Here is a 12,340-nt window from a genome sequence, read left to right as displayed (position 1 = left end):
TTGGTAAATTTATATGACACGGATCGATTGCACTAACGAGAGAATCAACGACGCGGGAAACTAGCGCAGTGTGAAAGAACCGAGAAAAAAATGTACGTCTTCCATTGTAGTCTCTTCTCTACGTTGCACCTAACATAATAGAGTTTTCTAGGGCAGAGGATGCTGATAGTTTGCATTATTGTACGAATGGTCGTATTTTTACACGTGAAACGATGATACTTGCTATTCAGAGACCGTAACTGTGCAACATTTGCTCGGACGTTTTTGTGCTAAAGCGGATTTGTCTATAGTTATACGAAGATAAAAGTCATCTCAACGGAATTCAATGGCTGAACCGGCGCCAAACTATACATATATAAGTAAAATGAGAGACAGTACACATTAACTTTATACGTTAACTTTTATAAAATTTCCGTTTATTAACATTAATTATTAACATTATTAAATAATTAAATCGAAAATAAATTAGACAAGAGTATTGTTCTATAAATACTATCCAATCGAAACAGTTATTAGTTTGAAAGATAATTCTATTTGTAAGTAAATTTAATTTCGGTGAATCCGTTAATATTATAGGTCTTGTTGAGAAGAAAATATATATCATATATCGTATATTGTATAAGAGGAACTATATGTGAAAATTAATAGTTTTTAACATTTAAACATTGCCAAATTTCCCATATGATTAGTACAACATAGTTAGCTAGTTGCGATAGCTGATTAATTTCGACTACGAATATAGATTAAAACTCAGCTTCAGCTTCAATTACTGGATACTGAAACTTAATCGAGTTGATTAACGTCCTAACTATGAATATGGCTGTTAGAGACTGTAATTCTGCAACGTGGCATCAATGTAACTCGAAGAATATCGATTCCCCACAGCACACACGAACGAGCGTTATTCGTTATTGCAGCTAGAATATTATCAGTATTATTATCTGATAATCCCCCCAAAGCTGTGCAAATTTTTGCGTATAAGCATATTATATACCGGGGATAATTGGAATTCTTCGCGATGAACCACTTAACATTTTTAATCACGCTTACACCGTACTTTTTTTCCAACAATACATTATTATCCTCGAACCTTTGTAAAGTTCTTCGCAAACTCTCATCAAATTTCACGCAGAAACGGCAACGCGTAGACCCGGTGAATTTACGATATAAGTAAGCAGGATAAAAGTTTCATCTCGCCGGAAAAAGTGCATCCAACTTTATCGTCTACGTAAAACATCATTCCGCGCCTTCATTTTTCACTAATATCAATGGAGATCTTTTTTCGATAACTCCGGCTACGCTTTCCGAGGACGCCCCGAGGACGGGAACGGAAATCCCGACCGATCTGATCATCGCGCGAAAAGTATCGGGCGTGTGCAAATTGATTCTTTGTGTTCGCACTTAAGTGTTTTCTTATCGGAGACGCGGATTTGGGCCCCGGCCAGCGACTATGACAAATGGCTCGCGACAACGAAAGAACGGAGTCGCGAAAGTCAGTTGAGAATAAACGAGCACGCCTTGAGCGCGCAGCGCCGTCAACAGGTCGAGAGCTGCCACTTCCTGTCGCCTTCCGGCAATAGCAATATGACTTTAGACGATAATGGATTCGCCATGACGTATTTTTTAGTACAAAGAATTACAGTTTGCTCATTTTCGAGCTTTCGGAGACGAGAAGAAAGATTACTCGCGTATATATAATAAGTCAGACAGATTTAGCTTATTTCTAAAAAATTGTGTCAAAAGCTATTGTGCTATGTTTGTTAGGTAATCATTGTCATTTTTAAATTGTTTTTTGAATTATTTTGTAATAACAAACACATAAAATATACCCCGAGCGCTTCGATAGCTTTGTTTATTTTTTAAGATTTATGCGCGTATATTTTGTCGACGATCGAAATTAATATTTGGATCGCAAATATTTACGTATGTATGCTACGTCTCATATACGGAGGTACGTACACCCGCGGAGAAAATTTCAAAGCTTGTAAAATATGCTCGCCCCGATATCCGTCTACCGCTTATTCCATCTTATGATACGCAACGACGATCGTCTTGCACGAAAATAATATGGAGGAAGGTACGAGACATCGTCTTTCGACGGAGATACCATACCGACATGCAATTCATGCGTGATGCATTCGAAACGACAAGCGAGAAGCTGTTGCAGAAGTGCAACGGCGCTCTCGCACGCAGCATCCGTTCAGTTTCTCACCCTTTTCCGTTTGCAGAAGTTTCATCGTTGTAATTGAAATAATCCAAGCGCGTTCAGACGTAAGATAAATGTAAACTGGGTCAATCAAGTGATAAATTGTTAGTTGCTAACTGGATTAAAGAGAGCTTTTCAACGCGTTCTTTTCTTTCTTTCCACAACATTTGTCTTGTAACGTTTTATCATAAATTTCTTTTTTCTCAAAAGACTTGAATATTATTGACTTTTTATATGTTGTCTTTGCTGTACTAATTAAAATTAATCCGTGCTATCTCTATAAGTACCGTGTCTCGAAGTTACGTACGCAAACGTCGTCGAGTCGTGTAGTGTATCACTAACATAAGTGAAGCTTCGTTTGCATGCGCATGACTCGAACCAGCCGAGCTCCTGAATTTTGAGATCTTGAATGAAGACGTTGTTCAACCCATTTACCGTACTCGAGTGTGTATTACGGAGTATCGCGCTACACGTCTGCATATATATGCGACACGTCTGGCGCTTTGCATGATATTGCGAATGAAATCTGGAAAGCTGGATTCATTTTAATTCATGATTCTGTGGTCTTTCGGTTGAAAACTTACTTGATGAGAAGAAGATCTCCCCGCGAGACATATTTATATAAATATAATTCAGCGCGCAAACTTATTTTATGCAGAAAATTTCAAATTGAAACCGAAACGTGACTGCGACGCACACACGATCAGTTCTTCGTTCTCTTTTCTTTATATTCGACTTGACGTATTCCCTTACGAAGAAGATTCTTCTACGAAACATTATACGAAACATCGAATGCAGTTTGCGTTACTTCATCCGCAGATCAGCTTTCCGCTGTGGTCCAAAAGCACTGAATTCTCGATGCATGCCCGTGAATTCGTATCCTCCGGAGGGAGATAGAGAAAGAGGATGTGTCGACTACCGCGCGCACGATGATTCGGCGATATATCATTACCGTCACCGTCTCAATGTTCGAAATAGTTCGCGATGGAAGACGATTATATCATCCTCCACCGCGGAGTCGGAAGTTAGACCGCTTCGGTCGAACTTGAAGCCAATATCAATTTCTCTGATCGCGTGGTGTTCTCGATAGCTTCGCCATTGTAGAATGCATGAGACAATCGGAGACGCTCTGGAGTGCCTCCGACAACAATATAAGACAAATTTCGCCCCTAACTTTCCTCGTTCGCGCTTCCCACGTGCGTATATCGACGATCTTGTGAGACGGCGAGGATGATAGGGATAGAAGACGAGCGCAGCGATCGCGTTGGTTCTACCCGATCCTCCTCCGCAGTGTCCTTTAAAGGAAGCGCTCGTAACCATTAATATGCAACAGCGTACAGCATCCAGCGATACTCTGTAACACGCGTTCATAAAGTGCGCCCCGAAGACTGTCAAAGGCGCACTGTCGTCGGATATTTCGCGGAAGTTGCCGCCGTAAAACGGTTTGGTACCGGCTTGATCGCTTACCGCTTCGCGAAACTTCCGCGAATGGCGAATAAAGAACGCCTTCTGTCTATCAAAGTTACGCGCGCGATCGTTATACGGAACAGCGCGAAGGGCCGCCCATATTTTGTAACAGGCACGTTAACTGCCTGAATTTCTTTCTAAACTGCAAATATTGAAACCATCGTGCAGGTGAATGTCATGTCGGTAATGTTTTAGCTATGTTCTTGACTCCTTTCAACCGTATACGATCTCCGTAATACTTGGACTGATATAGAATGCAGTTTAAAAAATGACTCTGCTTTTATATACAAAACGTAGCAACAAAAAAATTAGTACGATATTATAACGTAAGATTAAGAGTATTTACTGTAATCTTTGAGAAACTTGAGATTTATTCGATTAAAATATATGTTACAATAAATTGTAAATTATTTTTAAAATCGCAATGCAGATACATATTTCGTTTCTCTAATGGAGATATTTTGTACCTGCATTATGAATATGTAGTTTTAATGCACGACAGAGTGTTTGTTTAATTCGTTATTGTTCAAAAGTGTTGTAGAAATAGGTTCTATCATTTTGAACTGCTAATGTTACTTTATTTTTTACTTAAATCTAGAATATTGTTTGTGAATATTTTTTCTTCTTGTTATAAAAACCGACTTAGTCTAAGTGCAGTACCAATTCGCATCCGGAAATTTCCCAAATCTTACTAAACTATGTATAAGCGACTCGCAAGAGTCAACTATTTCCAAACCTATATGGACTGCTTGTGAGTATCGATCGAGATATAGGATATAATCGACATTTAATGTTTTTCCCGCTAACAGATTTTGTAATTATCCGAAATATAACGAAAGTACGCAGATCATGGCTGTTAATGCGAACAATGTGCCCGATTTGCTCTCGTATCTTTTTCTATTTAGCGAAGCTGATGGTAGGAGGTGTACGCATGTTCCCGGCGAGTGATATACGCGGCGCGAATGCACAATGAGCCGCGGCGCAGCGGCGCGGCGGCCGCGCCGGCCGGCTAGGCTGCGGGCATTCGGATTGAAACTCCGTCTGGTAATATTTTTCCGCGGGCGAACTTGATTAAAGCGTGGCGGACCGGTCTTTTAAACGAGCAAACAGTGGCCGCATCGCAGCATGGACGGCGCGGCGCGGCGCGGCGCAGCGATATGGCGCCGCGAAGGCACTGGCAGGTGGCAGCGCGATGCGAGCAAATGCAATTTTATGCCTCAGTTTTTCTCATTTCGCTCCTGTCATCGCGCGCTGCGCGCCAATCCGACCCGCGTTTCTTTCCGCCCCGCGCCATCGCGGAAGTATCCTCCGCCGGAGGTGCGCCTCTGATCTTCCGGACCTTTTCCCGCTGGTTTCCCCATCTTCCCGCGGGGAAATGAATTCCGCGGCAAGGCGAACCCGCCGCGTACGAAATATATATTAATATCTTCGATACGCGACACAATTCTTTACTGGTGTGCTCGCTATTCTGTTTGCAATTTCGCTCTCTTGTTGTTTAATTAAACGAAGATAAGACATTTTACTGAAATACAAGGGAAGTGAATGTTGAGTTTTATTGTGCTTAATAAGATTATTTATCAGTGGTTTGACAGTAAGATTATTCACTTCTTATTGTTACCTCGTCGTTCGATTCAAATCTCCAAGGTTATTTTACATATCTAAAACAGAAATATATCATACGCGAGAAAAGGTCGGCCTCTGCGTCGGAAAGCGTATTCAACACGGTGAGAAATGAGAGAATATCGTACATATACCGGAAATGCATATCTATATGGAATTTTGATATGCGATTCATAAAATTTCGGATTTCATTCCGTTGTATGATTTATCAGAGATGTAACTTGGACCGCGCTGGATATTCAGCATTGAAAATTCGCACTCCTCGCGAACGCGGGGAGTGACCGAAATGAAATGAAGGAATGCATATAACTGGCGTATTACGTTGCTGTTGGCTATGCGCGAATGTCGAGCGCCGTCCGTGCGAGTTACGTTATGGTTTTGCACTCTTTTTCGAAAGCATCATGCCTGCTTTCATGTTTACGCATTATTTCGAGATTGACTTGAGACAAATCGCGATTACACATATTTTGAAACAAACGCGCGATTCCCCTATAAATATATATTTGTTTAATTATACATATAAAAATTTCAATAATAATATTTATTATTGTAATCGCGAAAATTATTTTATCTAATCTATTATATTATACGAGCATATAGAATAATCTATTATGCTCGTTCAATATACTCGCACATATTATTTTTATTTCTCTTAAAATTATCCTTTCGCACATACTACTATATCTATATTCCATTTTTTTTCCATTGAAGATGAAAAGAAGTTAAAAGTGAACCTCTAAAATTGCAATTTTCTCACCTTTAATGCTCGTACTCTCGCTGAAAGCAAACCGTCAGGCGGCGAAAAGCACTTCCTTTTCTCTTTCTCTTTGATGCCATTAAACGATTCCCGCATTGAATGTCCGCTACAATATTCCCGGTGTCACCTTTGCTAGGACAAAGGCAAGCGCTCTTGCAAATGCGCTCGGTCTTATTAGCGGACTGGTTCTTCTTGGGATCAGCGCGGAACCGAGAGAGCGCGGTGAACATTTTTATCTCATTACTATACAGATATCATTCCCCGCTCCAAATGTGGCTTTGCATGCATCTCAAAGTAAGCCGAATAATCGGATTAACGACCACTTAGCGTAATTTTAGCATCTGCCTGTTAACGAGATGCACACGGATCGAGTTCATCTGTATGTTACTTCATATCTCACCGCTATGAGAAGCTCCGCAGGATCTTTGTATCAATCTGCCAACCTGCCGCGATTAAGATATGCGATCTCGTATAGAATTAACGAGTTTATGTATATGGACATGTTTGAAAATAACAGCGTGTTTGTGTTTTGCCATTTTTATTGGTTTATTTTAAACGTACGCATGACATAGAAATAAAATTGTCTATGATCGAATGATTGATGACACAGTTAATGATTTATTAATATCGCTTTAGCTTTTGTAGATTCTTTTCTCAGTACGGATCAAGCGATCGTCGACGAACAGTAGAATTGGTTCAACATAGATTATACATTGACATTTGAATAATGAATCATTGAATCTATATGATGAAATTAATGCTACTTTGAAAGCTTTGATAGAGAGAGATTACATTGGGTATATAATATGTGTGTGAGCGCATGCGGCACGCACGATGCATAGTTGAACGGATTCCAGGTGTACACTAAATGGTCAATGTCTCGACATTAACGTGATTCTTTTCATTGTCGTGCAATTTTATATTAATCTTCGCTGAATAATCTGCTGTCCTTATTCACATATTTTTCACAGTTATTTTTGAACACGTCACTTCGTTAATGTGTTCGTAGGTTCATTATTCACCTTCTTATTCTATTTCATGACATAGATTTATTCATCATCGATTATACCAGATTGACAGGTGAAGTGACTCTTATTTAATTTTGTATAATAATCTCTAATTGGTGGATTTATTGAAATTAATGAAAGCAAAAATAAAAGGCCACTGAACGTTTTGAGATTTCTTTGTGTGAAAGCGAGAAGATTTATTTTGCATTAAAGTTGTAAGAAATCTATTGTTTGACAAGAAAAACAGACTATACTTTGGCTAAAGAACACTTTTATAAAAATACTATTATCATTTTAAGTTTTATAAATAGCGTGATACACGGCAGTAACGCAAAGTCTATAACGTTCTCTCGTTTGCAAGTGCTTGTCGCATATTACTAGGACGATACTGGAGAACATTTTAACGCACCGTCATCTTTCGGATGCTAGACCACTTTTTTCCGACCATTATACATGCAACATGAATACGCAAGAGTACACGCAGAGAGCAATGGAAGGGGAGTCGCAAGATTTGAGCTTGGAAATGGTATATGACTATGATAGTCCGTTGCATATTTCAAGATCTTATAACTTGCAGACCGATGCGAGATGCTTGTCGTGATTCATACACGTACATCGTAACAAGTGCACATAATACACAGCTATTCTCGCGTATTGCGTAAAATTATATTCTGTATTATATTCTCGTATTTTGTAAAATATTTTGTTTTATAACATATCTGATTCCATAAAATATTTTGAAGCCGTTATTATAAATTATTTTGCCTCTAAATGATGTTTTTAATATCATGATAAACGTATCTTGCATAACTAATAACGCTTTGTTTGTAAAACTATATAAATTCCTCGAACTTATTAAATTGCATAGGTATTCCCAAACATAGTCAAAAGAAGTTTAAATTGAATATAAATGCAATCGTATATTCGTCGTTTTTATGCTCGTCTAAAAAATTATTTGTATTGCACTGATATGTACATATTTATATTATGATAATATTATGATTTTCTCGTCTATATCGAATCTAGATACATGATACCATTACTGTAATGATTATCAGGTTACAATGTAATGGTTGCAATTCGAGTTTCATTTTTGTGGCATCCATTTTAATTGACAAACGGTGTGAATAAAGACTTAGAATGGATCATAATATTTAATTTACGAAAACCGATTTTAATGAAGTATTTTTCCGACTTAATACCACAAATGAGCAAAGCCAACACTTGTTTGCTCTTTTGCGTTATCACGTATAATGTAGTTGTTTCTTTACATTATAATTCTAATGTATCTTTCTTTTTGTTACAGGTATGTGATCGATTCTCTCGCAAGTATTGCTGCTATCTCGGTGAGTCTTAAAATAATGCTCTATAGTCAACTAGATGACCAGGCTATTTGGTATTTTCTTATGTAATGGGGTATAATAAGAGATAACCAACAAAAGCGTTTAAATATCGAGAAAATATGTATGGCTAATTTTTTTACACCTTTATACCGATGGTCATCAACATAAAGAATATAATTTTACTATTTTTGCTATTTATATCTTTAGTTATTTATCAAGAGTATATTTCCCTAAGATATTTTAACATTTAATTTAATTCAAAATTTGGAATATTTAACATACAAACATTAAATATATTATACTCTAAACGGCCATACCTCATATGAACATATATTTGTAAAATAATATGAACATTTTTTCATATTTTTGCATTTATGTAATTTTCTGCGTTCAGTAGTAATACCATCTTATGTAATCCATGTAGAATGTAGATAATGTCACATATGTTGCATCGATATCTCTGATTACTGGATACAATCGATCTGGCGTGTCCTATCACCTTTTAGAAAGACGCGCGAGGTCGATGGTACTTGAACACGAGGACAAGATATCTCATCCCTACAACTCTTTCGTTCGCTTTTGCTGTGCAGTCCTTGGATGCAACCCTGTCCCCTCGACCGCTGGTGTCTGCCGTGCCACTTTATGACAATGCATTTCCCATTCCATCTATCTGTTTTTCCGCGTGAGAAACCTGAATGCCATCGATAAAATATTAAGGGTGACGAACGCACACATTACGGCAGAATTGTAAAAAGGACATTTAAATAGATAGACTGATTACCGTTTCAACAAGGAAATTAATTTAAAACGCGAAAGCGATGGTAGAAATCTTTTTTATATTTTTCTGTTCAAAGACAATTCATCTCTTTTCATCTGTAAGAAGAGAAATGTCAATATTGTTATATTGTTATCTATTCTGAAAAGCTAACATTTTATATTATCGTTTTTGATGTATGAAATTATGAATTTTATACAATAACAATCAGCATCTTGTATAAAAAAAGAAAAGAACCAACTATCTAAAATTATTGCTTTTAAGAAAGTAATATTATTAATTATTAATATTAATTTTGTCAATAAATTTTCTTCCGACTTCCACTTGAAATAATATTCTTACAATAGCAATAAGTCGTACTCACTTTGCTTTAAATGATAAAATAATTTTCTTCATGAAGAACATTAGAGAGAAAAAAGTAACAATTTGCCCCGGCAATTTCCACGAAATGGCACAAAAAAATTGTCACCTTTATCTTCAAGAAAGTCGAGACAGCAGAGATACGGTATTATCCTTAAGTTTATCTATATCTATAAAGGAAGATGTCCTGACTCATTCACTGACTCATCAACGCCCAGCCCAAACCCCTGAACCGAATTTTTATCAAAAGTATATGAAATAGGGGTAGAATTTTCCGGGGAGTGCCACTATGTGGAATAATTAATCAAATCTCAAAAAATTATAGATCAAACAGGGGTAGAATTTTCCGAGGAGTACTATGAAGTGTATAATTTTTCGTTACCGATCTTTTGGAAGCCGGTATTGAAATTTTCCCAATCTTTCGGGAATTAATTGACCGAATCTTAAAGAATTGTATATGAAGTAGGGGTAGAATATATATTTTACGGCGAGCGCCATAATGTGTACAGTTTTTGTTACCGATCTTCTTGGAAACCGGTTTTTTTAATTTTTCCAATTTTTCGGGAAATAATTGATTAAATCTCAAAGAATTATACATGAAGTAGGGGTAGAATTTCCCGGGGAGTGCTATAAAGTGTACTATTTTTTATTACCGATCTTTTTGGAAACCGGTTCCGAATGACCGAATCTCAAAGAATTGTACATAAAGTAGGGGTTGAATTTTCCGGGGAGTGCTATCAAGTATATAATTTTTCGTTACCGATCTTTTTGGAAACCGGTATCAGAAGTTTGACGAATTTTTCGGGAAATAATTAATTAATCGAATTTTAAAGAATTGTATTTAGAGAGAGAGAGAGAGAGAGAGAGAGAGAGAGAGAGAGAGAGAGAGAGAGAGAGAGAGAGAGAGAGAGAGAGAGAGAGAGAGAGAGAGAGAGAGAGAGAGAGAGAGAGAGAGAGAGAGAGAGAGAGAGAGAGAGACTATTTGCGTGTCTTATTACACATGTCCTCCGGGGCGAAGCTCGGGTAACCAGCTAGTATTATATATTACTCCAATTTTTACATTGACTTAATATATAATATATATATAATATATATAATAAATGCGTTTGAATATTCTTACGCTTTATTCTCTAATTGAATGTTTAAACTTTTATTGCTTCCTCTATTTTTATTTAAAAATTATTATTTAAAGAATATGTGCAATTCAAAATTGTTCAATGCATTACTTTTAAAGTTAATACGATTATAAAAATGAAAAATTAAATGGTTTTCTACATGTTTAATATAATTTAGCACTCGGAGCAATTTTATTATACTTTTGTTTATCCTGATAAAGATTTGAAGAACATTCTGCATCGTTAAGCAAATTTGTATATTAGAGCGAAATAAATCAAGAAAATTATAATTGTTAAAAGAACGGGAAGGAGATTTCCATTCGAATCCAAGCAACCGAAATAAAGTTACGGAGCTGATTCCAGAGAAAAATATCGTTGGAAGGCAGCTTGACGAAAGGGCATCTAAACAATGCAATTTGTCGGTTCCGGAACATTGGGAGCCATTAATTCACAAAATTAGCCGGATAAATCGAGAGCGGGAGCGGTAGAAGTCTTCGAGTGGATAACAACCGGCCGCCGGGCAAACGCTGCAAAGAATGCTCGTCTACCATTATTGGTTCGAAGAAAATACCGAATCACCGTGCTTTCAACGCATTCTTTCAATAGATGAGAAATTTACTTTCTTACAGCTTAGATACCAAACGAGAGTATACGATAAATCGCGACTGCACTTGAAAGTTACAAATGAAAATCGTACAATAAATTAGTCCGCTCTCTAATTGCCTGTTCGTATGTCCGCGCGTTTTATTTTACGATAGCTTTGCTAGTAACAAGCTTTGCAATTACCCGATTCAATTAATAGTTTTTTATTTATTTTAACGTTTTACGTGATTGATTTGATTTGACATTTTGAGCTTATAATTGGATTGTGAAAGATTATACGAAAGATAGTTTTTCTTATTGCTTGCAAACGGAAGTACAATATAAAATTTTTCCTGCCGAAAAGAGAGACAATGTTCAGTAATTCGGTGATTTTAACAGATAGAATTTTATTGTGTATATCGTAAATCAAATTTTATGCGCTATACCAGATGGAATAAAAGTACCCGTTTAATCGGAGAAAAAAGGAATTCTATTCCGTGATGATTTAGACTTTAGATGCGAGATCGACAGGAAAGTTCTCTATCAAGATTCCAAACTCATATTGCGCAAGTCTGTCTATAATTCACAGGTTGCACGAATTTTAATAAAGTTCTTTGTGTGAATTTCAAGCGTCAAGAGCTCACGAAAGTAGTAAAGTTAATTAACCGCTTGTAACACGAACGGACGCCCTACATCAAACGCTGCCTTAATATCATTCCGCAACGTAGCAGAAGCTTTGGAAAGGATAAGGGCATAACATTTTTAAACGACCAGCTGCTATCTTTTATGATCGGCGTTCTCGATATGATATTAAAGACTTTGGCTATGTTGTTTGACATTCGATTCGAGTCACGCGCGATCAATGTAATTCCAGATTTATTTCTATTTCGTGACATTTTATTCTAATTGTGTATTTAATTAATTTTATTCTAAATGCGTATATTTAATTTGACATTTCAAAAGACTGAAATATATACTTTGTGGAGTGAATGCTTTATCTGTTCAAGAGATAAAAAGTCTCACGTTAAAATGAGCCTTCGACCGTTCTTTATTATAAACTGTTCGAAGACAAGACCGTATATCGAGTTCTGATTGTTTCATTACGCTT

The 12,340-nt window shown here is 36.9% G+C and overlaps 1 protein-coding gene across 4 annotated transcripts in view; it reads left to right on the top strand.

The window, feature by feature from the left end:
- Window positions 1-12,340, top strand: part of LOC139808211 (dystrophin, isoforms A/C/F/G/H) — a 472,682-nt gene that overhangs the window by 246,160 nt on the left and 214,182 nt on the right. The window contains exon 41 of one of the 4 annotated variants that reach the window (XM_071769942.1): window positions 8,364-8,403. The exons of the other annotated variants lie outside the window; for them this stretch is intronic. Coding sequence (XP_071626043.1) covers window positions 8,364-8,403 — 40 coding nt within the window. The remainder of the gene's footprint in view (window positions 1-8,363; window positions 8,404-12,340) is intronic. 4 annotated transcript variants of the gene reach the window in all.

Source organism: Temnothorax longispinosus, chromosome 2, assembly GCF_030848805.1.
Source record: "Temnothorax longispinosus isolate EJ_2023e chromosome 2, Tlon_JGU_v1, whole genome shotgun sequence".
In the NCBI taxonomy this organism is placed as follows: domain Eukaryota; kingdom Metazoa; phylum Arthropoda; class Insecta; order Hymenoptera; family Formicidae; genus Temnothorax; species Temnothorax longispinosus.
This window is presented reverse-complemented; position numbering and strand designations above follow the sequence as displayed.